Source organism: Nicotiana tabacum, chromosome 6 (assembly GCF_000715075.1).
Source record: "Nicotiana tabacum cultivar K326 chromosome 6, ASM71507v2, whole genome shotgun sequence".
Classification (NCBI taxonomy): Eukaryota; Viridiplantae; Streptophyta; class Magnoliopsida; order Solanales; family Solanaceae; genus Nicotiana; species Nicotiana tabacum.
The window spans coordinates 211,742,798-211,767,633 of NC_134085.1; the positions used below are offsets into that span (position 1 = coordinate 211,742,798).

The 24,836-nt window shown below is 36.3% G+C and overlaps 3 protein-coding genes across 3 annotated transcripts; all 3 read right to left on the minus strand.

Moving 5' to 3' along the window:
* Positions 1 to 481: 481 nt before the first annotated feature.
* On the minus strand, positions 482 to 1,608 carry LOC107825924 (cucumber peeling cupredoxin-like). Its single transcript, XM_016652846.2, has 2 exons — positions 1,221 to 1,608; positions 482 to 1,110 (listed from the first exon to the last, which is right to left on the minus strand). Exons 1-2 carry the CDS (start codon positions 1,402 to 1,404, stop codon positions 674 to 676), a joined length of 621 nt encoding a protein of 206 aa, XP_016508332.1. The 5' UTR covers positions 1,405 to 1,608; the 3' UTR covers positions 482 to 673.
* A 5,833-nt stretch (positions 1,609 to 7,441) lies between these two features.
* On the minus strand, positions 7,442 to 10,313 carry LOC107825921 (uncharacterized). The gene is made up of 2 exons (XM_016652841.2): positions 9,477 to 10,313; positions 7,442 to 8,668 (listed from the first exon to the last, which is right to left on the minus strand). The coding sequence occupies exons 1-2, from the start codon at positions 9,549 to 9,551 to the stop codon at positions 7,709 to 7,711; spliced, it is 1,035 nt and encodes a 344-aa protein (XP_016508327.1). The 5' UTR covers positions 9,552 to 10,313; the 3' UTR covers positions 7,442 to 7,708.
* A 1,177-nt stretch (positions 10,314 to 11,490) lies between these two features.
* On the minus strand, positions 11,491 to 18,864 carry LOC107825922 (uncharacterized). Its single transcript, XM_016652843.2, has 4 exons — positions 18,509 to 18,864; positions 12,630 to 16,339; positions 12,342 to 12,514; positions 11,491 to 11,922 (listed from the first exon to the last, which is right to left on the minus strand). Exons 2-4 carry the CDS (start codon positions 13,227 to 13,229, stop codon positions 11,745 to 11,747), a joined length of 951 nt encoding a protein of 316 aa, XP_016508329.1. The 5' UTR covers positions 13,230 to 16,339; positions 18,509 to 18,864; the 3' UTR covers positions 11,491 to 11,744.
* Between the last annotated feature and the right edge of the window lie 5,972 nt (positions 18,865 to 24,836).

Below are 24,836 nucleotides of genomic sequence, written 5' to 3' on the forward strand. Positions count from 1 at the left end.
TATTAAATATATCTAAAATTTCTATATATGTAATGTCGGGTTGATTTTGTTTCGGTTTGACTTTCTTTAGTTAAAACCAAACCAAACTAATTATGGTCGGATTTTTTCTTGCAACACCAAACCATAGTCGGGTTTTTTCTCGGTTTGACTTAGATTATCGGGTTGGTGCGGTTTGTTAGTTTCGTTTGTAAACCCTACTAGCAGATTACGGACGACCACTGAAATTTAACCACGAATTTACTGCGGACCAGCATGCTTTAAAGCGTGAGAAATTAAAATCGGGAGCGTCAGTCTTATTCTTTATTACCGGTATATGGCAACATTACCAGCTTAATTTACATGCTTGGTAGGATTTATTGCTGAATTGATGTACATCATTATTATTTTTTGCTTTAGATTTTTTTTCCCATACAACAGTCTACAGGGACATATAAATAGTTCATGACATGCCAACGAAAGTTATCTGCACAGATGATTGCAAAAAGACTTCCATATAGTTGTAGTGAAACTCACAAAATATTACAAATACAATCAGTGACCGTAACAAAACTGAATCCCATACAAGCCGGTAAACCAAAAAATAAAAATAGATCCATCACATGGTTATTTTTATCGTAGTATATACTTCACTATAATAAATGAGAAATTCAACAAACCCCTCGATTTGTTCAATTTAAAGAAAAGTAGCCAAGGCAATCGAGGATAGACTGAGCAGAAAACTGGCCAATACGATTGATGAGGACGAAGGAGAAGGAGGAGCACTACCACCAGGAGTAGAACTTGACGGTCCAGCAGCAGCTGGTGTAGGTGCACACGCTTCCGGTTGGTTGGGAGAGGATGGTGAAGGCACGACTGGAGTGATAGGACTGCTCCGTGTAGGCGGGTTAGCCCCTGGAGTACCAGTGCTGGAAACTGTAATAGCCAACTTTTGGCCATTTTGGCAATGCCGGCCAAAAGTGCAAATGTAATAGTGATCTCCAGCAGAGTCAAGAGTCACATTCGCTGGTCCTCCCATTATGGGATTGCCTATGGCATTTTGTGAATTGCACCCATCGAATGAAGTTTTTGGTACTTGCAGCACGTCATGTGAGTCGGTCATAAAATTGAAAACTGTAAAAAAAAAAAAAAAAAAAAAATACAAAATGATAATAAGGTACTGAATTTAGTTTAAGTTGAAGGATATCTCAAAAGGAAATCTGGAACGAGAAATTTAAGTGTACCTAGAGTGTCACCAATCCTGAAGGTTTTTCCAGCAGCCCAATTTGTGTAAGCAGCCGCGCCATTGTTCGGTATAGTCCAACCTATGTTGTCCCCAACCACATGCACCGTTTGGGCTGTTGAGTCTTGCACCAAACTTGTGACGGCTAAAGCAACAAAGACAATCATGCACAACATTATGTCCATTGTCTTTGATTTTTGGTAACTTTCTTCTTACGAAAAAAGAATTTTGGAAGAGATCCTATCACAACTGAGGGATTTGCCAATTGCTAGTTTGCTAGAGGAGGATGAGATACCTAGAATAATTTGGCTGTTTATATAAAGGAAAGGATTTTGAATAGTTCAAGACTCTTAACTTGCATGGTGCTAAGTCTTGAATTTCAACTATAGCAAGAGCGGTGGGAAATCAAAGCAGGAATTTAATGCTGAGTGGATCATTTGTTCTTCAATGTTTGAAAGAAGAAGCAGAAGAAAAAGAAAAGTAGAATGCGAGCTAATTCAACTCCCAAAATAATCAAATGCAGCAAGTCAATGGACACCTTGACTTGGAAATCTCCTTTCACAGTACGTGAAACTTCATTTGTTTCCCAAACAATTTACGAAGTTGATTTACACCTGTTAGGTAAATTCCTACTCAATATTGAGACTTACCAACAGAACAAGGGTAAATAGTATTGTAGACAAGAACGAGCACCATCTTGTTTGATTCTCAATAGTGCAGACGATGGCGATAATGGACTAAGCGAATTCCAAGAAATTAAATTCCTCCAAACGATGTCGATTTTTTAAATATACTCCGTTTTTTTTATTCTTTTTGCTAATTGATTGATTTTCTAAATGCAGCTTCTAGAATTCTGAGACCTTCTCCCTGTAGCTAGGCCACTTGCTGAAATGCTGGAATTTCAGTCTCCGGGTTTAGACAATTAGACTTCTTACTCTTAGTTGTAATTTCTGAATAACAGAATTTTAGGGTCCTCTGACTTGTCACCCTGTTACGCATGACTAGGGGCAGCTCAAAAAAGTTGTGGCCTAAAGCGAAATTTTGTGAAAGATAAGATTTAAAAAAATTATACTCCCTCCATTTCAATTTAGTTGTCTTATTTTGCCTTGACATAAAATATAACAAAGAGAGGAAGAATAAATAGGCCATAATATTTATGTAGCCATAATTATTTTGAAACTTGTAATCTTAAACAAGTAATATCTATTTGTGTAACTGGTTGACTGTAAATGATCTCATCAAGGAAATATAGGAATGTGTCTATATTTTTGTAACAAACTAATAAAGAAATAGTGGTAATCTTTTTGAAACGGAGGGAGTACTTTTTTTCTTTTTACTTTTGAGATACAAAATTATTAATAATATGTATATAATTTAAAAACACTCTACACCTATGAAGTGAAACGAATAAATATATACAAAGCAAAATTTGACAGCTCTAATTAGTTTTGATTATGATCGCGCTTGAAAACTTGAGAAATAATGATAATGAATGTACAATTTAATTTATTCAATATCCTTGCCTTTATTTTTTAGAGAATAAATAGCTTAATAGGAGCAGGAAAAAAATACAAAGTACAAGTTTATTATGAAAAAGGGAGAAAAATAATTAATGTCATACCGTAAATTAATCAACATTCATTAGCAATCCTTGAGTAAATAGTAATCTTTCATTTGTTTACCTTATATTATTTATTTTATGAAAGAAAAATCAATCATAGAAAACATATTTAAAAAGGGAATTTTTACCTTCCTATGCCACATAGGAAACTTTATTACCCTCAATGTTTAAGGTTTGATTGTTACACTTACTATACCAAATTACCAATCTTATACCATACATAATTAAGGGTCTAATTAATGGGCAGTTTTTACTCCTTAATTAAAGGTGTCCATATATCTCACGTTTCTCTATCCCCCTAATTTCTAAGACCTACGCAGTTTTTCCCCTCCCCTTTCTTCCTCTTCTCCATTCCTTCTTCTCAAAATATAGAGATGGAAATTGCAATTTTGTTACGTACAAAATAGTAGGGCCCACGCTTTCCTATTTCTTTTCGGATTCAAATCATATTCTTATGGTTTTACGACATAGAGCTACTGTCTTCACCAAATATTGAAGATAAATCTTCAAAGTTCATACACACATTTACCTTCAGCTTCAAATTTTCTCAATGAAGAAGAACAAACCTTCAAAGAGATAAAAGAGCAACAATTCCACCATTGACAGCCATTAAAAAGCTTTGAATCTTTGAATTCAAATTTGGGTTTTCAAAAATCATTATTTGTTTTGATTGGTGTTGTTGTAAATAATTAGGAATATGTTTTGGAGTTTATATCTCAATTTTGAGGTGTAGAAGACATATTGCAGAAGAAGAAGAAGAAGAATAAGAAGAAGAAGAAGAAGAAGAAGAAGAAGAAGAAGACATATTGCAGAAGAAGAAGAAGAAGAAGACATATTGCAGAAATTGTAGATAAATTGTAGTTACAGTTGGATTGATCAGAATTTGAACTAAATACATCTTCGCACATGTTGACTACAAAATTTTTCTCTTCATCTACAAATATTCTACAAATATACTACAAATCAATTTTAAGTATGTATAAAGCAGTATTATTTGTAAGGGTATCTACATAATTACTACATTTATACTACAATTAAACTACAATCTATGTTGAAAATCTACAAATCTACAAAATATCTACAAACTGGGTACATTGAATTTTAATATCCCAATTCCCATTCAATTGTAGCATAATTGGGATTTTTGACATAATTGCATTTTTTCAGAAGATTTGTAGAAGTTTTAGTCGTTTTTGATGTGTGAAAACAAAAAACAAAGCACCTACAATTAGAATACAAATAATCTACAATTTATCTACAAAATATCTACAAACTGGGTACATTAAATTTTTATATCCCAATTCCCATCCAATTGTAGCATAATTGTGGTTTTTGACATAATTGCGTTTTTCAGCAGATTTGTAGAAGTTTTAGCAGTTTTTTATTTATGAAAACAGAAAATAAAGCATCTACAATCAGAATACAAATAATCTACAATTTAACTACAATTTATCTACAATTTTTGCAATATGTCTTCTTTTTCTTCTTCTTCGAGTTTCAATCTGAAATTCAGTCAAAACCAAGTCTAATCTTCACCAAAACCCCTCAAAATTGAGAGATAAACTCCAAACCATATTCCCGATTATTTTCAACAACACCCAATCCAAACAAATAATAATTTTTGAAAACTCAAATTTGAATTCAAAGCTTTTAAGCTTTTTAATGGCTATCAATGGTGGAAAATATATGGAAGAATAGATGAAGATGAAGATGAAGAAGAGAAATCTCCTTTCCGTTCAAAACTTGAATTTAATGTAGACTCAATCAATCGCAAGATTTTTTCCTGATTTTTAGCGCGTTAATTATGGAAGATTTTGCCCAATTGATCGTGTATTAAACAAATGGTACCGAAATTGTAGGAAAATTGTGGATTGGGTGGGTAATTTACATAGTATGCACATATTTGGTAATAAGGTTTCATATATGGTATAGTTAGGAAAAAATCCCTTTAAAAAAATGGAGCCCCAAAGAATTGGGGGCCTAAAGCCATGCCTTAGCTGCTTGGCCCTTCAGCCGGCCTTGCGCATGACTTGGATTAATTGACCAGGCTTACTGTTTCTGTCTCCTTTTTTTCTTGTAAAAATTGCACGGGGCGCCCTATTTGGTCGCCCCCATTTAACCTATACCCATTTTTTAAAAAAATTTTAACTTGTACCCACTATTTAAATAACTCCAGCCCTCTTTCTCCTCCTCCTTCTCCTCCTCAAAGTTATATCCGCCTCTTCTTTCTCAAACTTCTCCTTTTCCCTTTTCTGCAAGAAATTTGTTACGGCTATGTATATAACCTGTGAATGCAAGTTCCTTGGTGATTGTTTGAGATTGTACAGTGTGGTGGAGCTACTGAATCTTTTGAATATGTCATCTTAGGAATCATTATTTCTTGGTAGTCTAAGTCTTTGTTGTTTTCATTTCAAAGTGGAATGCTTTTTCTGTGTTGCTTCTCTTTTACTGCATTACGCGCCATTACCCTTAATCGTTGTCATTCTCTTATTTTAAAGTTTTAACTGAACCTATAAGCCAGACTTCGATTCCAACATATCATAAAGATAAATCCTCATAAGGATTTCCTAATTGTTTTGTATTTTCGAATATCAGCTGCTTAGCAATAAAAATGGCTGAGCAAAGCTGAGCGTGAGTTAGACGAAATGAGGTTGCTGCATTTAAAGCGGACGATAACATAAAAAGCTTATTTTTCCAGAAAAAACTTCAGCTCTAGAGCTGAAGTTTGAGTTGAAGTTTTTTCTGGAAAAATAAGCTTTTTATGTTATCGTCCGCTTTAAATTCTAGAGCTGAAGTTCGCCAGTTACAAACAAAAACTTTAGCTCTAGAGCTGAAGTTCGACAGTTACAAAACAAAAACTTAAGCCGAAGCTTACGAACAAAATCTTCGACAGTTAAAAAAAACAAAAACTTCAGCTCTAGAGCTGAAGCTTACAACACAAAAACTTCAGTGAAAGGGGGTTCCCGTCTTTCTGTTCTATCCAGGTAACACGCACACACTCTCAAATTCCACACTAATATATAAATTTTACGTTGTGTATTTGTATGGATAAAGTGAACTACTGTTGATGTTCATTTTATTAGGAATTGCTACTTGTTACTCGAAATTTACATATCTAGTTTTTGTATATATCGTGAAATTGCTTTTTTAATTCCTCCCGCTACCTGCTGCATTGTGTATATGTGTAAATAAACTGAACTACTGTTAATGTTCATTTTATTAGGTGTTGCTACTTGTTATTCGGAATTTACATTTCTAGATTACGTATATTGTGGATCGTGAAGTTGCTATTTAGTTCCACCGGCTACCAGCTCTAGAGCTGAAGCTTACAAACAAAGTTGAAGTTCGATAGTTAAAAAACAAAAACTTCAGCTCTAGAGCCGAAGCTTACAAATAAAAACTTCAGCTCTAGAGCTGAAGTTCGACAGTTACAAAACAAAAACTTCTGCTCTAGAGCTGAACTTTAGGCCCGGCTACTAGAATGCTGAAGTTTTGCGCAATTGTCTTTGCTACTTCAGCCCCGTATGCTGAAGTTATGCGAAAAAACGGGTACGTTTGCAATTTTTTTTGCAAAGCGAACACAAGTTAAAACGTGACACAAAAAGCGGATATAGATGCAAATGCCCTTTTTCTTTGTCTTATGAGCAGAAATATAACAAAATAGCAAAGCATTCATCTGCTTAACAAAAATATTGTATTGAACTTCTATCTCTGATACTTTCGAACCCGATTTTTCTTTGGAGTAACTTTCGTGCTCTTCCTTTCCTTCCCATTTCTTCTCATTAATTTGTTTCTTAAATCAAACGCTTCACTTCTAGTTCAAGACAACAATTCGACCTAATTAAACTAGAGGAACTATTCAAGATGAGACGTGTTAGGTGTTGTCCTGATTTTATTACCATATTTGGTTTTCATATCTCTCGAAAGAAATGACAACATATTTACCATAATTAATTTTCCTATCTCATGAAGGAAAGGATAACATATTTATCATAATTACATTTTTCTTTTCCTAAAAGGAAAATATAATTCCTCCATATTTGGCTAGTCCCTTTTTTTTGTAGGAAAATGTTCAGAGTTCTATAAGTTGAAGATCTGTCCTTCTCATTCAATAACATCCACAATGTAGCCATATAGGTTTGAGAGTCGTGTTTAGGGGGGAACTTTACAGGACAAATGTTAGTGTGTTACTTGTGTTTGTCTCTTCGTGAGATTCTCTCGATATTTTGTACTCTCTTTTACATAGTAGATTGTTCATCTCCGCCGTGGATGTAAGTCAATTGACCAAACCACGTTAAATATTGGTCTCTTTTGATATATTTATCGTCGTTCAAGGTTTGTTTTGCTAGCTTCCGCATAACACCTGATTTTTCGATTCTAACAAGACGGACAGATTTTTCTAAAGTTTCCCAAAGTACAATGAATAATAATCTGCAAATAATTCTTAAAAGACACACCATTCTAAAGCGCAAGAGGTTCGGCTCACAGTTGCCGCCTAGTGTATAAAATCCTAATTTGCCAGAAATCAAGCACCTAACATATTAGGTAATTGGAGTTGGATCTGGAATGCACCGGGTTGAAAAACAAAGGAAAAAAAGAAAGAAGCAAAGATGAACATTCTTCTTGATCAACTAATATATGAATTCCACATATGGAACAAGAAGCTAGTCCTGCCACTAGAGATTAACAGACCACGTTGTGATTACGTACAGATAACAGATGAAGTGTCCACATAAAGATCTGTTAAGCTGATCCCAAAAGGATTAGTTCCTAAACTGCTAAACATACTACTACAATTATTCGAGCACATCCCAGTGAGAGATGAAACATGCACTGGGAGAAAGCCTAAGGTAATCTAAATGCTAAACTTAGCAACTAATAGGTGCACCTGGTTGATGTTGCGGGGTGTGTGCTGGCCCTGGTTGGTTGATCTCGCCATTATCCATCATCAAACTTGTTCTATTCTTTTCTTTCTCTTGTTCCAGCGACCTGTACTCTCCAAAGTTCGCGTAGGAATCATTAGCTTTCCCAACTAATCCAGGTTCCTGGATATTGTCAGTTTCGTCTCCTGCAACACTTCTTTCTGGTGTGACCTTATCTGGAATATCTCGGTTCACGTCACCTGCACTACTATCTTCATCAATTTGAATCTCTAGCTTTTCTCCAGATCCATGTTTCTCCTCGACTTCTAGTTCAGCTTCAGCAGCATTTGCTTTTCCAAAGACTGCATCTGCTACCACTCCCTCAAAATTATCCTTGTCCGTGGAATTGTTATGTAGCTCGGCATCAATGGCAATGGTTTCCTCTGAGCCATTTCCTGCCATTTTATCTCCATTGTCAACCTCAGTGTCATTGCTGGCCTCAATTTTCTTCTCTGAAGCATCTCTATCAGGCATTTCCTCTTCTTTTTTGTTCTCTGTGTCTTCTTTCTTAGCCCCTATCTCGTCCTTCTCCTCTTCCTCCATATCAGCTTCTACTACATTTTCCTCTTCTTCTCTGGAAAATTCCATCTCTTTCTTGTCCAAGTTTTCCTTCTCTACATTTGATACTTCCATTTCCTCATCTTTTTTGGTAGCTGATGTTGTTCGACGTCTTTTCTTTGTCGGCTCAACCACTGCCGTAGGAGGCATTGCCTTAACCTTCTCACTGATCCGCGCTGATCTCCTTCGATTCTCAATGGTACTCCAATCAAATTCTGATACACCAGGATTTCCATCGTGCGTTTTCAGGTACTGCACCAACTGTTTGCGGTTCCTGATCTCCTCTCCAGTTGGAGCAACAAATACAACCTCATTCTTCTTTACTTTACCCCCTCTCTTCGGCATGACCTACAAAGTAACATAAAAAGAAATAATGTAAGTTATCCAACTACGCTTGCTTAATTCCCTTGTCCAAGGTACCTCCTTTCTCCCAAAGGAGCCCCACCCACCCCCACCCCCTGCCCCCAAAACCCTCACATCCCTACGGTGCAGCTTAGGGGCAACTATTCTTCAAGAATCGATGGAGATTTTGGACGCTGATCTCTCAAACAAGAATTAAATGATACAGAACACCAAGCTCATAATGGTGATTACCTTAATCAATTACCTTAACATAACTACTTAATTTACCACAAAATAGATGCAGACAATGAAGTACGGAAATTAATTCCTCCCATCTGTTGGGTATAGGATCATCCTCTCTCCTTTCAGTGGAAAAAGAGGATACCGTAATAAAATAAATAAAATTATTATTCTTGAATGTGAGGAAAATGTTAGAGTAAGTAGCAACTTACAACACATATCTGCCTGAATTAGACCTACTTCAGAACTAATCCATTGTTCAGGAACAATTGAAATATTAGGCAGCATCTGACTTATCAACCAAAAGAACAGGGATTTAGCACGCAACTCATCCCATCCAATGATTTGACTTAAGTTCCACTAAATTATCACTCTCGGTTCCTTGTAAATTCATTGTGTTAAGCGTTTAGAATGTGCCCTGGCTCTAAATAGAAATTGACCTCGTGGCTACTGCAACAATATAATAAGCTACTAGCATAATTTTACCAATTCAAAAGTTTAAGCCTTCAGTAAATTATTTCATTTTCTAAAGCAAAATAAACGACACTAGAGAAACTTAGGAAGAAAGAAATACCAGTTTCTTCCAAGAAGAAGGTGCAGGAAGCTCCAAAGGCAAAACTTCACCCTTATCCATATTACTTGCCATCATTCTCTCCTCCAAAAACTAAACTTCTCTGTTTCAACAAAAGTTCTGTTTGTGCATATATCAGTAAAATAAAATCAGAAGCTACTGTCGGCTGAGCTTGCTTTGCTAAATAGTAAAGCAGCTCGAACTGTACAAAACCGCTTCAGCACGCAACGGATTGACCAACACGTGCCACTAAGCCAAGTTCCAATACTTTATTAGTGGTTTATCTTACTTTCAGAATAATCTGCAATGTAAAAGTTGCAACTGTACGGATGAGATTCGTTAATTAAAAGCTATTCTGGATAACGTATTTATTCTCCTAGGTCTGCCATCAAAGTCGGTGGAAAATATCTATATATCATGATTTATTAATAATTGTGATCTACGAGAAGGTGCTAGATGTTTGACACGTGGTTTCTCTTGGCTTACCGTTGGATGCCGTCTGTGTGATGGATCTCGTGCCACACCACGGTTTTTTGTGGATAACGTTCCCGAATACGCTACTAATTGAATTTAAGCATACCATTTTGAGTCCGGAATCTCAGTCCTCTACTCTCTCTTTCTTAGGCAATTGAACCTTAGAGCTTATTTTAAAAAACATAATTATCAGTAAAATATGTACAGAAGATATTGAGAGAATCACTCATGATCAATGGCCTTATTAATAAAGCTGCACTACACGTCTGCTAGTGTTGTAGATTTCATTTTAGACTTGGGTGTAATACAGCAAACAACTTACTTGTTTGCCAAAATGATTATATTTACACTACTAAAATATGTACAACAGTAATATTTTATACGTAGAATATAGAGAGGATAGTGTGTATACAGACTTTACCCCTACCCTCGAAGGGTAGAAAGGTTGTTTTCGATAAATTCCCAACTCAAGAAAGATGGAAAAAAAATAATAAAAACAAGCAATATCAACAATAAGGGCCAGAAAAATAATAACAACAAATTAAGAGCCAAAAAATAGATGAAAAGATGCCATTGAAACAAGCATTGGCCACAACAAGATACTTTAGTATGAAAATTCTTTGTTTTCAAAATCTTTTGGGAGTGTTTTAGTACCCTAATTTTTAAAGTTTATTAGATAACGAACTGTCATTTTGCCAGAGGCTAAAATATTGCAACACAGGTCAATACTTAGGTCCACATATAAGGACAGTGCTGAATTAACAATTTGTTCTAACGATTCTTCTCAGGATTTAGCTGAATTGCGCACACTTGAGAATCAGCCCACCACAGCAATATGGAGGTAGCCAAGTCCAAATTGGGCTAGTTTTAGCATGGGTAAGTGGCCCAATTCAAAAGAGCACGCGACTGTTTGGAAAAGGTGGAAATGACACCTCGTAGCCACTTTTAATCATGTTGTTTAAAATATATCTATAATTTACAATATATTTAAAAATTAACCAATTTTGCCCACAATTTAGGACACAACATCCTAGAGTTTAAACCTCAAAATTCAAACTCATGTCCTAAAGTTCGAAAATTGTGTTCAGAAGTTCGAATCTTGTGTTTTGAATTTAAATTAGTAGCTCAGAAATTCAGGACACTTAGTCCTGAATTAAATAGCGGGCTTAAAAGTGAATATTGTTGTATTTTACCCGAAGCAAGGGGAACAGGAACGCATTTCTCAAGTTTGGCAATGATCGCACTCGAGATGATCTCTCTTTCCAATATACCAGATTTGTGTGGTTGGCCAAGAGTGCTTCTACTTTTTCTTCAGATAGAGTTAACGATATCGGAGGAAAGCAAAGGCCAGAGTTATTCATCTTAGGTTAACCAAACAAATTTGGTCCACCGAACTTTCAATGGGACACGTTCAAATCCAATATCCAACAGAAAAAAATGGAGGGAAGGTATTCTTGAAGAGGAATTGAATCCCCTCCAATGTTAAATTTATAGTCATTAGAGCCTCCTAAGTGTTTTCTGGAGAATTAGTGAGCACTTATTATACTACAGAACAACTAGCTTTATGCTTTATTTCAGAGTAACGAAGGGTACAAATGATACTACTCAGTTAACAGACATCACAAAATTATAATTAGTCAGAACTCTAGTTTTATTAGTGCTTGTAAAAGAGACAGGAAGAGAACTCTTCATAGTCGAAACTCGAGAGTAATCTATTTCTTAGCTACTTATATAGTAGTACTAGTTATCTAAACTATTTGCTCCAGAGTGTGATTAACAAAAGAACAGACTGCAAAACTAAGAAGCAGCAGTCAAGGGAGGTCGATGAGATGGTGCACCAAAGTAGTTCTGGGTTGCTGCTGAATTTCCATTCTGAATTTCAAATTGCCTACTTCCCTCGCTTACCTCTTCTTCCTCGTTCTCGTCCTCTTCTTCAGCATCCCACAGGAATCTAGCATACGAGGCCAGCACATAGCTGCATTAACAATATAGCACCCATTCGTCATGTTAAAAGATAAATAAGCACACCACCATAATCTTAACAGGGTCAACAAAAACAACAAACCCAATGAATTCCTACAAGCGGAGTTTGGGGAAGGTGATATGTATGCAGCCTTACCCTTATCCTAGAAGGCAAAGAGACTGTTTCCGGAAGGCTAACAAATTGTGTGATAGTGTGGGCAAATGGACCACCAAGATTTTTCAAGAGAGTGGACAAATAGCATAAAAATGTGGTCCATCTATAGTAGAGCTATTCAGGCTGGAATCAATTGAAGGTTCCATCAATCATTAACATGATAACAAATAGCAATATCTAATAAGTGACAACTAGAATTTTTTAACTCATCTAAAGATTCAAATGCTAAAAAGAAAGAGATGCGTGCATATGCATACCAGTCATCAGGGTCAGATTTCACGGCTTGATCAAAGTATGTGTGGGCACGACCTGCGTCATTTTGGGTTTGCCATATTAGATCAGCGTAGAGTGACAACACATTACCATCATTTGGATTTGCTAATATTGCTCTTCCGCAGTACTCCTCAGCTTTTTCTAAATCCCCCTTAACCTGTTTGCCCCAGTAATTGGCATCAAATGACCCAATAAAAAATATTGATAAATGAAGTACTTAAAAATACATAATTATTGAGAGGCAATGAAAATCAAATCTAGAATTGCCTTGCCTCTTTCAAGAATCTGGCATAATTGGCCAGAAGGAGACCATTTCCTGGATTGGCTTCGATCATTTTCTGGTAATAAGCCTCCGTACTCTCATGTCCATGCCAACTATTTGAATCTTGAGAATCCGGTCCATCTCCGTCACGTGACCCGCCGCTGCCACCTCCACCGCAAACTCTACCTCCGCCGCCTCCACCTGCACCGCCCGCCACTAGCGACTGCAACACCCTCCCTTTTTCCTCAACAGCCGCAGCAGAAGTCTCCTCCTCCGCCTTTCCCAATCCGGAATTCGACAACAATCTCCTCACCTCTGTCGAACCCACTTCTCTCTCTTTTAGCTTCGCCGGCTTCGGCTTCTTTGACCCGTTTTTGTTCTTCTTTGGAAGTACAGCTGGATCTCGGAGGTCCGATTCGCGCATGCACCGGCTGGATGAATGTTTGGTCGGAGATTCATCATGACCAAACGACGTAGACATAGAATGAGATCCAGTCCTAATCAATTGCGGCGTCTGTATTGGTAGCATCTTGTCTGATTCCGGCGACGACCCGCACGAGATTGGTACCCATGAATTCAATAAAGGACTTGATGAACTTCTTAATAGCATCTTTTGGATGAGATCAATCGCAGATTAGGTTTTGTTTTCAGAAATCAGAATGAGTAACCAAAGGAGTCCCTCCAAAGGAGGAGAGAGTGAGAAGTGGTTGGCTGAGTTGAAACTTGAAACGCTTTTAAAGCCAAAAGAAGATCGCTGATGGAAATAAATCAGAGCCGTTGATTGGCCAAATGCCCCGGAAACCGACAAAAGTCAGTGTGATATAAATCTGCACGTTGAATAGTATAATATTTAGGTGGTGAGCGCCATACTAGCGTGGGTCCAGTTCTGCTCAGTGGGCTACAAATAGTTTTGGGGCTGGTCCCACGATGATTTGATAATAGGAGTAGGAAAGATGGTGTGATTTTGGAGCGGTCGATGATCATATGCGTAACTTTATGTTACATACACGGGCCAAATTACTTGTAGCGACTTTTTTAGAGGGGCAAACTCGCTAGTAGGGAAAGTAGAGGAAACATAGGAAAGACTTTTAGTTAGTGGTATAAGAAATTGTAACTAATCAGTTACAATTGAGGTTGACCTATTTTCTTTTTTTTTTTTATTTCAAAAAGATTGAATTCTTTTTAAATTTGGAAATAATTTAGCTTAAACTTTCATTTTTATTCTTGATGAGAAGTTTTTATAACCATACAAATATTCTGGAACTCTTTTTGACTTGTTTAGTATCACAAATTTTAAGTATTCATTTTTTCTTAAACTCCATGTTCACATAAATTCTAACCGATGAAGTAGTACACTGCAATTTAAGTTTTTAAATATTTTTGTGAAATGAAGAAAGGCATATTTCCTTATAAGCTATGTTACGAGTTAGAAATGTAAAAGGCTTATTTAATGCTAAAGACACCACATCTTAAAGGATGAAAGATGAGATTGTGTACCGGTAAAGTCGGGGGCAATGTCTACCCGATTCCCCCGATGAGAGAACGAAGGAGGAACACGGATCCGCGAGAATGTAAGTGAGGCCAGAGACCTTTCGTATCAAAACCCAGGGAGACTAAACGATATATCCAACATCGGACATGGTAAATCGACGCACCTCGTACCAGGCATAACTTCTAGACCTCGGAAGACGCAGTGAACGGTTATGCACGACGGATAGGGGCCGTAATAATCTCCCTCAACAAGTTATTACGGCGCAAATCTCGTTTAGAATCGATTAAGGATCAACAATTACCGGGGAGGAAGATTTTTACCTTCTTTAGACTTATACTAGAACTGAAACTCTCCTACTATATAAAAGGAAAGTTTGTATTTAGTTTGACACATTGTAACATGCAATTCAAGGCAATAAAAGTTTACTTTTATTTTCTAGCTACTGTTAAAGGCGTTATTCACTTGTTATGTTCTTTATCCGGGAATGGGCTTTAATCGAGGACGAGCTCACTATTCAATCTAAGATCAGTCTTGGTCTTAACATTGCGAGTAATTTGATCGTTTATTTCACCTTTAATTCATTTATTTATTATTCTTAATTATTTGTGTTAAATTAAACCACGTATCCTTTAAACCACGTAGAAATTTAATTGTTACCCAATTTTGAGTAAACAGAGATGATATTTTGGAACAGGGTGGCTCCACCTTTCTCAAATGATTGGATCCTCGCAGTTCAGTAAACTTGAAGTGAGCCCAGAAGTCACACAATTACAAATTGACACAGATTTTTTTCCCATGTTGAAAACGACTAGCACAAGCAGTTCCTCCTCAATTTCTTTTTTCGTAAAGTTCCCATTGATGGACGTCAAAGCATAAAAATCTATGGAGTTTTTATACTAGTGGAACAGTTCAAAGACTACAGAGTTCCTTCAATTAGATTCCATCTGAATATGAATGGGGATTATTTTGGGGTTTCTTCCTTTGATGGGATCTAATTAACAAATGACACGAATACTAAAGTGCAGTCAAAGGAGGTCCCTGTTGCCAAACACGTTCAATAGAGACAATCATATCACACCAGTAATACACTAGTAGTTGGTTGCTTTAGTATCAAATAGTTGGCCAAATCATGAGAAGTGTAAAAACAACTATGGGACAGCTTATATCCCCAGCTGTGTTGCTTGTTTGTCGCATTCAAATAGCAACATCTAGAATTTAGCAAGACTTATCTGAATAGATGTTGTGCAAGTCTTTTACGTTCAATCACCAGTAAGGGAGAAGAAATATAGCTCCGGTGAAAAAAGAAAATACACACCACATTCACCAAGGAAAAGACGGTAATAGTTGCTTCAGCTCATTAGATAACAATTACTCCAAATTCTTCTTTCACCAAAAGAAAAAAGGGGTTAGAATATTTCTACACTAAGATATGTGGTAACAGAATTCACAAGGATGAAGGCCGCTACCATATGTTTCTCTATATCATACCATACAGAGAGCGCAGGAGGAATTACTCTTTACTTACTCATTCTCATATCACGGTTCAAAACTTCCTACAGGGAACTTCTTTAAAACACTAGGTTAAGTAGTTGTGGTACCTGATAGCCAACAACATTCTTATTATTTAGGATTTCTTTTCAGTTCAATCACACACACACACGCCACAAGACAACAAAGAGAAGGAAAAGTCTGCTTTACTTTTGGAACAAAAAAATCTCATAAATTCTTGAACAAGACAGGGCAAAGTATTCTTCTATCCAAGAGTGCAGAATATAGGGAGCATTGAAATAGACTCTAATTCCATATAATTGAACAGCAAATTTTGCTCTCAAAGCCCTATAGTAGAAGCTTAAGATTCGCAGCATGAATGAACTAATGCTAGCTGGGCTAACAGGGAACTCTATACTACCTTTAAGTGAAGCAGACAGAACGATCTCCATGTTTCAGTAACACTAAACTACTTTACACACTAAACCCTTTCTCTTTTTCTTTCTTCCCTTAGCTATCCATGATTTACACTACCATGTAAGACAACGTAAGGAATTAATTGTAGAAGACACCATAAAGAAACTCCTTACAATTTTATCTTCTAAATCGAGAACCCTTGTTTGGTCTGCCATCATTCTTCCCATCCCACACAGAATACCAGAAGAAAAGTGACATCCAGAACAACACAGCAAAAAAGATCTGCATGCTGTCTTGCGCTTTGGAGAAAGATGCCATGATACCTGATTCAGAAATTTAAACATTTGTCAGGTATCCGTAATAATATGAGTACTGTCACAGCGTACACTCAAGGTAAAAGAGAGTTCCATTAGTTTCAGAAGAAAAGTAAACAGTACCAAAGTTACTGGCATCAATCCTTACACCTTCCCAGATTATCACTTAAGTCTGATGCTTGACCATCAGTATCTCATATACTAAACAATAATCGATTAACAAATAATTTGCAAGACGATTCCTTTAATAGAGAAAATACAGCAAAAACAAGCTCCAACACGGACTCAAAAACAATGGCACAGCAGAAAAGCTATTGTAAGCCAGTAACTTAATAACGCGAGATGAAATTTCAGGCGATGTTTTAAGGTTAACAATTTTTTGTCCTTCAGTTGCTAATCCTGATCAATTCTACTCATTGGATCGTGTCACTAACAATGTATTAAGTAGCTGCCAGATATTTTTACCTGGATTTGACCCTAAACCTCAACCCCCACCCACCACCACCACACACACACAACAACAACAAAACAAAAAAAAAAAAAAACAAAAAAAAAAAAAAAAAAGAGGAACAAGAAAAGGGTATCAAAATATTTGTTTCAGGTTATTGAGCAAGTGACACAAATCATTCATTGGATAATTACTCTCTCTTTTTAAGCCAATGATCATTTCATCCAGGTCATTTCATAAATAGTTAAAAAGCATCCCAAAATATAAGTGCACTGGTCAAAATTCATTAATGACGATAGTGTTCAGCTCATTCCAACCATTAACCTCCACGTTATGACATCTGTTTTGTTTTTGTCATCGTGTTTCTCATTCTCCTCTGATGATTAGCATCCAAGTATCAATGTATCTTGCAGAACGAACATTTGGTTGTTCATCCTTTCTTTAGCTGAGGGTAGAGGGTCTCTCTGCCCTTCTAGGGTAGGGGTAAGACTGCGTACATCCTATCCTCCCCAAACCCCACTTGTGGTAATACACTGGCCTGTTGTTATTATATTTACATAGGATCCAGGGAACGGGAATGAGTACTAGTATGCTGGGATCGTCTAATAAATGTACAAAAATAAATTGAAAAGACATCGAACCAAAATAAATAATTTTATTCCATAAGCATATCTCATGCAATAACAAAAAATTCTAATACTTAATGCAATTCTTTTTTTCTTTTTCTTTTTTTTAGGGGGGGTGGGGGTGGGGTTGGTTGCCAAGAAATTCATGAGGGATAATAGGCCCGTCCCTCTACCCTTATCCACTTAAATACCAGGTTTTTGACTGGGGCAGGGTTCAAAACCCATGATGTACCTAACCTACACATCATGCACTGTGCTCTTACCACCGGACCAAAGCCCTGGGGGAAATATTTTACAGTTATATGTGTATATATATAGAGTATGTATGTTAACTGAGTAAAAAGGAACCACGGAAACCTATGTTTCTTAGTTCCTTGGCCGCCAACGCACCCTGGAAGAATTGATCAAATCTGGTATGTACCACACACCCAAATCTGTGTTGTATCAGTGCAGCAGGGGGTATTGAAGGATTCATATAAGTATGCAAGATAGCTCTATAGTTGTTACTACCCTAAGCCAAGGTGCACTCTTTCCAACAGCTTCCATCTTTAAATATGAAGCAACAGATAGTTGAAACTGAAAGTAATTACATTATACATGAAAAAAATTTCGAAGTTGAAGAAAGATGCTTACAAGATTAGCAAAGCATCAACATATACTAATGGATGGTTTCGTGAAGAAGTGGTAAAATTGCTCCTAAGACATCTTAATTTTCAGATAAATTGCATCAAATTTTGATCTTGAAAAGAATAGCTCGAAAATATATCAAGCAAGAAACACAATCTCCTTTTCTTCTCCCCTAGGTGATTAAGAGTTAGTTACAAGTCATTACATAATTTTGCAAAGAATTGGTAATAAATGAATCTACTTCCCAACAGATATTATATCTAACAGAGATGGTATATTGAAGCTAAAACCTCGTCTAAGAATATAGTTCATGATATGAATCTTGTTTCAAACACAGCAGTAGTTCTTACTAAAAGATACTACTCCAATAAGTAGTAGCATCAAAGTCAAATTTAGCTATTGATAGCGGTTTAATCTGAAGCAATAAATAGGAAAACAAAAATTCAATACAAATGCAAGCAAATGAGCTACGAATACCTGGAGATGAGGATGAGTCTTCTTCGTTATTGGGTGGGTCGGTTTGTGGAGGCGAAGGTGGGCCTGAACTGGTAGCCCGGCAGCGACCGAATGACGTATTAGGATAAGAAGAGGATTGGGTTATTGAGCTTTGTGGATGTAACATAAAAGAAGAGAAACGAAGGCTAGAGGTGGTGGTGGTAGCGGTGGAGTGCGAACACCGGCGCGATGGCGTTACGGAATTAACAGCGGAGGTGGAAACAGTTGGCGGGGAACGGTGAATGTTCTTGAGAGAAAGCAACGATTTCATTTTGGAATTTTGTTATAGGATTTTGGAATGTGATAGGAAGCAAGTCATTTCCATTCAAAACTAGTACAATCGGACTAATTTGGGACACGTCTCATTTAATTTTCCCGACTGCGACAAGTTTTTCCCTTTTTTCTTTTTCTTTTTTTCTTTTTTTTTTTTTCTCTTTCTTGCTTCTCTTTTTCTCTGTTTCTATTTTTTCCCGACTCTTTTTCTCTCTCTTCTCTCGCTACAATTTTGCTACTAAAATGACATGACTTGGTTTTGGAATAATTTTACTGAAATAAATTTGTCGAGCCATCCAGATGGATTTGTTACTAAGAGCCTGTTTGGCAAAGTTTATGTGAGGCCAAAGATATTTTTTTTTAGAGATTTGATCCGTTTGGCCAAGACGGAAAAGTGTGATTGGTGCAAAAGCATTTCACTATAAATTTATATTTTTTTAATTACCACTCATTGATTTAACCTTTTCTTCTTCTTCTTTGTTTCTAGTTTATGCCATTCTTTTAAATTAGAGATATCACATGTATAACTTGCAACAAATTATTTTTTGACTTTTCTTGTTTTTATTTTTTCTTTGTGTAATTTTTCAAATTCTTTTTTGACTAATCTTATTTTTAATTTCTTTAAAGTAATAGATCTCCTCAAATCCTCCTGGTAACTTTAATAGGTTAGATCCTCGATTTTTTTCTACAACATAAGAATTCCCATCAATTACTATAAAAGTCCTCTTCTACCTTTTTTTTGTATACTTTTTTTTTTGTGTCTCTTATCCCTCTTTGAAATAACAAAACTAATAACAAATTCTAGCACTTTTTTCGTAAGGTATGATTTATTTATTTTTCCTTTATAGTGTACCAATTTATTATACACAATATCTAGTATATACTTTTATCTATTCTTTTTAACGTGAGTGCATGTACCAGCGATACTTCTAATATTTTGTGAAAGTGACTACTGGTTTCCTTTTTTAGACTTTCATGTGTAATAACACTTATTTTAAATAATATGAGCGATTAACGGTTGAAAGCTTTTCCCTCTTAATTTTTTTTTTTATCTTTCTCCTTTTTTGACATGATAAATTTTTAGTTCTCTTATTGTTTAATGTTATTATTAATCACATGTTCTTAATGCATAATGAAAAAGAATGAGCAAGAAAGTGCTACTGGATAACAACTATGAGAAAGTTAAATGGGATGTAGAAACCGCATAACTATTTTTACATATATGTGTGGTAAAAATTTTAGCCGGAAATCATCATGTGACTCACTTCAACAGATTAAGATGGTCTAATCTGGTGCAAAAGTTTGGTAATAGAATCGGAAAAAACTATGATAAAGTTATGTTGAAGATTATCATCATGTATACAATTAGTAATTATACTAGGTAATATTATTACTTTAGTATAACTATATTATATTGATTTAAATATTTAGTATGTATATTTACTTTATGTTATTTAATTAAATAAAATAAAAATAATATAAAGTCTCTTACAACAAATATTAAAATTTATTTTTTGATTTAAAATAATTATAAATCATTGGTACTATCCTTTTTGGTAGTTTGACACTCAAAAGCATTTTTTAGAAAGATTGACCAAACATAATTTATTTACCTATCTCAAATGAATTGGCCCATGGTCAAACACAAATTATTTTTTTTCAAAAATACTTTTAGAAAAAATACTTCTAAAAAGATACTGTTCAAAACAAGCAGTTTTTAACAACTTGCTCAAACGGGCTCTACGATTAGCTCAGTTCCAAATAGGGGTGGGCGTCGGTCAGTTCAATCGATTATTATGAAAGTACGGTTCGGTTTATCGGTTTTTGGTTTTGTAATATTAATAACCAAATCAAATTAAAGTATTTACGGTTCAGTGCGTTTTTTCAAATTTCGATTCGGTTATTTTCGATCTATTTTTTCGGTTTTAAACGGTTCAAGGAAATTGCAAATAACAGAAACGAAACTAGTGTAACAGAGACGAAACTGGTGGTGTAACTGACATTTAGTGCAATGGCTGGAAATGTTGTTGGACCAATGACGGGAAATAAATTGCATTTATTATGACAATCTATTATTGTAATAAACAAGGCTGGAATATGAGCATGAGAATATGAAGTTGCCCGATCATGCTATCTCCTTCGCGAATATGAGCATTACGGAGTGTGAAACTCAGTGCATTAGAAACTGTTCCTGCTCGGTTTATGCTTATTCAAATAGCACCTGTTTAATTTGGTTTGGAGATTTACTAGACCTTGCACATAACTATGCTTCTGGCAGAGCTCTCCACGTTCGAGTTCGTGGCTCTGAGCCAGGTATTTTCACTTCAATCCCTATCAATTCTACTAATAACGATTCATTTATCTAGAAAATTAAATTTATCTAATTTATCTACCATTTGTCTTCTGGATGCAGTTACTCATCACGTATCTAGGAATTCAGCTCGGAGCCACATACTTTTTATTGCAAGAATTGTTTCTGCAATATCTGCCAACTTCGTTCTTATAGTATTTTTGCTTTTGTATTCAAAAGAAAGCACTTGAGAAGACAAGGTGTGTCAAGTACTTCTTAATTGTAAAATAGCACCAGTAATGATTTTAAAATTTGTATGGATTACACTGATTTGCTTTACATCATGCTGGAAGAATGGAACTTCTGCTCACGATCCGATTGGTCGTTTTGAGCAATTTCGTCAAGTTCCGCAGTTTGAGATTACGAGCAGCTTCATATTATGTGTATCGACTTAGGTTCATGGTTGGATTCTGTTTTCGGATGCATCGTAGTCGAATTGGAAGAAGGAAACTAGTTTTAGAAGTTTAAACGGTGAGAATTTGACCGGAATTGGACTTTTGAGTAAACGGCCCCGGAATGGGTCGTGGGTGATCTCAACAGCTTCGTATGGTGATTTTGGACTTAGGGGCATGTCCGAATTCGAATTTGGAGGTCCGTAGGGTAATTTGAGGTGTTTCGGTGAAAGTTGAAAAAATTGAAGTTTGGAAAATTAAGAGGTTTGACTCATAGTTGATTTTTGTGATATCGGGGTTGGAATGCTATTCCGAGAGTTGGAACAGCTCCGTTATGTCATGTTGGACTTGTCTGCAAAATTTGGCGTCATTCCGGGTTGATTTGATAGGTTTCGGCATGAATTTTGGAAGTTGGAAGGTTTGAAAGTTCCTAAGTTCAATTCTTGGTGTGATTCGTCATTTCGGCGTTGTTTGATGTGATTTGTGATCTCGAGCAAGTCTGTGTTAGGTTATATGACTTGTTTGTGTGTTTGGACGGGGTCCCGGGGCCTCGGATGTGTTTCGGGTGGGCTACGGGTCAGTTTCTTACTATTTGGACCGTTGTATTCTGATTCTGGTGTTCCTTCTCCGCGATCGCGAACAGCCTTTCACGTTCGCGATGTGTTGTTGCTGGTCGCCTAATTTTCCTTCTTCGAGTTCGCGTAACCTGCCTCGTGTTTGCGAAGCTATGTCTTATCCTTCATCGCGTTCGCGTTCGCATCCCCCTCACGCATTCGCGTAGTTATGCCGTTCCACTCACGCGTTCACGTACTAGCTCACGCGTTCGCGAAGAGCAATCTCTGTGCCATAATATTTTCCTTCTTCGCATTCGCGTGCGTGCTATCGTGTTCGCGAAGCACAACTGGGCAGCCTTCCTTTTTCTTCTTCGTGAACACGATACTTCCTCCGTGTTCGCGATGCTTTAAGACCTGGGCAGAATAAATAGTACTCTATTTCGAGGGTTTGTCATTTTCACCATTTTTGGAGTCCTAAAGCTCGGTTTTGGGCGATTCCTTGTGAGGTTTTCAAGCAAAATGATTGGGTAAGTGTTATTCACCTATAATTGATTATATTCCAAGAATTTGTCTTCATTTTTATCATTTAATTTGTGATTCGGAATAAGGAAAATGTTAGTTTTTGAAAAAAAAATTCTAAAATGAAAAATCATGATTTGAGGGGCCAAATGGTATCGGAATTTAATAAATTGTGTATGGTTGAACTCATATTGGAATAGGTATTCGAATTTTTGTAAAATGTGTCGGGTTCCGAGGCGCAGGCCCGGGGGTCGACTTTTGGACCGATTTTTGGATTTTTTAAAGGTTGAGACTTTATGATCCGGAATAGTTTCTTATGTATTTTATTCGTGCTTTGAAGTTAATTTGGTTAGATTTGAGCCGTCCGGAGGTCTTTTCACCCGAGAAGTGCATTTTAGAGTATCGATTTGTCGTCTTTGAGGAAAGTATCTTGTCTAACCTTGTGTGAGGGACTTCCCCTTAGGATTTGGGTTTTTTATGTTAATTGTAGTCCGTGCATGCGAGGTGACGAGTGTGTGCTCGGACTTATTTGTGGGAAATCTGCTCTAGGGTTCTTAGGTCCTTATGTTCATTATGTGAAAAAGTATCTTGTTATGATTGGGTTTAATAATTGCTTAAATTATCTCTATATTCTCCATGTGATGTTGTTAGCTTTCATCTAATTCTTACGTGTTACATTGACCCTTAATTGCCTTAATTGAAGTGAATGCATTCCTTATTGTTTTGATACTTCTTGATTGTGAGTTCCTCTATGACTTCGTGCAAATAGGTTATATGTCCAATTGTTGTGGTTACCGGCGTATCGCGTGCTTATTATGTACTTGTTGAATCCCTTACCGAGATGTTATTGCTTATGATATTGTTTCCCTTGCCGGGATATTGTTGTTATACTATTGTTCCCTTGCCGAGATGTTATTGCTTATGATATTGTTTCCCTTGCCAGGATATTGTTGTTATACTATTGTTCCTTGGGATCGGGTTGCACGCCGCAACAATATTATATGGGATCGGAGTGCACACCGCAATAATATTATATGGGATCGGGTTACACACTGCAACAAGGAGTAATAAAGGTGGACAGGTGGGGTCGGGTTGCATGCCGCAACATCATCATATGATTTGGATCGGGTTGCACGCTGCAACAATATTATATAATTTGGATCGGGTTGCACGCAGCAACATCATTATATGATTTGGATCGGGTTGCACGCCGCAACAGTACTATATGATTGGGATCGGGTAGCACGCCGCAACAAGAAAGAATAAAAGTGAATATTGATTCTTATGGTGAGAACGAGAGTAAAAGCACGAAGGGTGATGCAATGCACTTTCTGCTGCTGTATTTATTTGTTGTTATCAATTCAAGTGTTTAAATTGTTTAAATCCCTTTATTTTTTTGATCCTTTGTGTTAGAACCTACAGTGTTTTCAATACCTCACCGTATTTATATATATATACACACACACACATACACACATTCCAATACTTCAAACTTCAAAAATTGATACATCTTTAATTCAATTAGTTTCTCAATTATATCCCATTAAACTGTTTGAGGTTGTATTTTATTTTAAAAGGAATTTCTACTAAGTTTTAAGTTATTAACTCCCATGTTAAAGGTAATAATCCATTCGATGTTGTATTTTAAATTAAAATGGGTACTTTCTTTACTCAAATAATTTCAAAAGAAACAACTTCATCTTTTCTTGCTAGCTTTCCTAATTAGTTTAGAAATTATAATTTTACTTATATTAGGTAAATGAGACTTCATGGACATATTGAGTGCATAGTAAAGACATTATTTATTGTATAGCATGTGGATTTTGTTGTTAAAAGTGAGATGAAAAATATGGGGGCACAAGGTGCCATGTGTGCTGAGGGTTCGGAAGTTGAGATTATGATATGAGAAATCGAGGGTTGAGATAGTTGGGATTGTGTACTAGACATTATGTGATTTATTGAGTTGATATTGCCTTCTTTAATTGAATACATTCTTACTTGTCTCCGGTCCTGTTATGTCAGTGTTGATTTACTTGGTTATCGTTCGTTACTACCCGTATTCTCCCTTTATTGTTCCTACTGTTTGTATTTTGATTTCTTTCTGCTGTTGATATTACCTCGTTATCTTTATCTCGATATTATATTATCATATCATGTTCATATCATTTGACCCGTGGGTGTCTTGACTGTTCCTCGTCATTACCCCACTGAGGTTAGTCTTG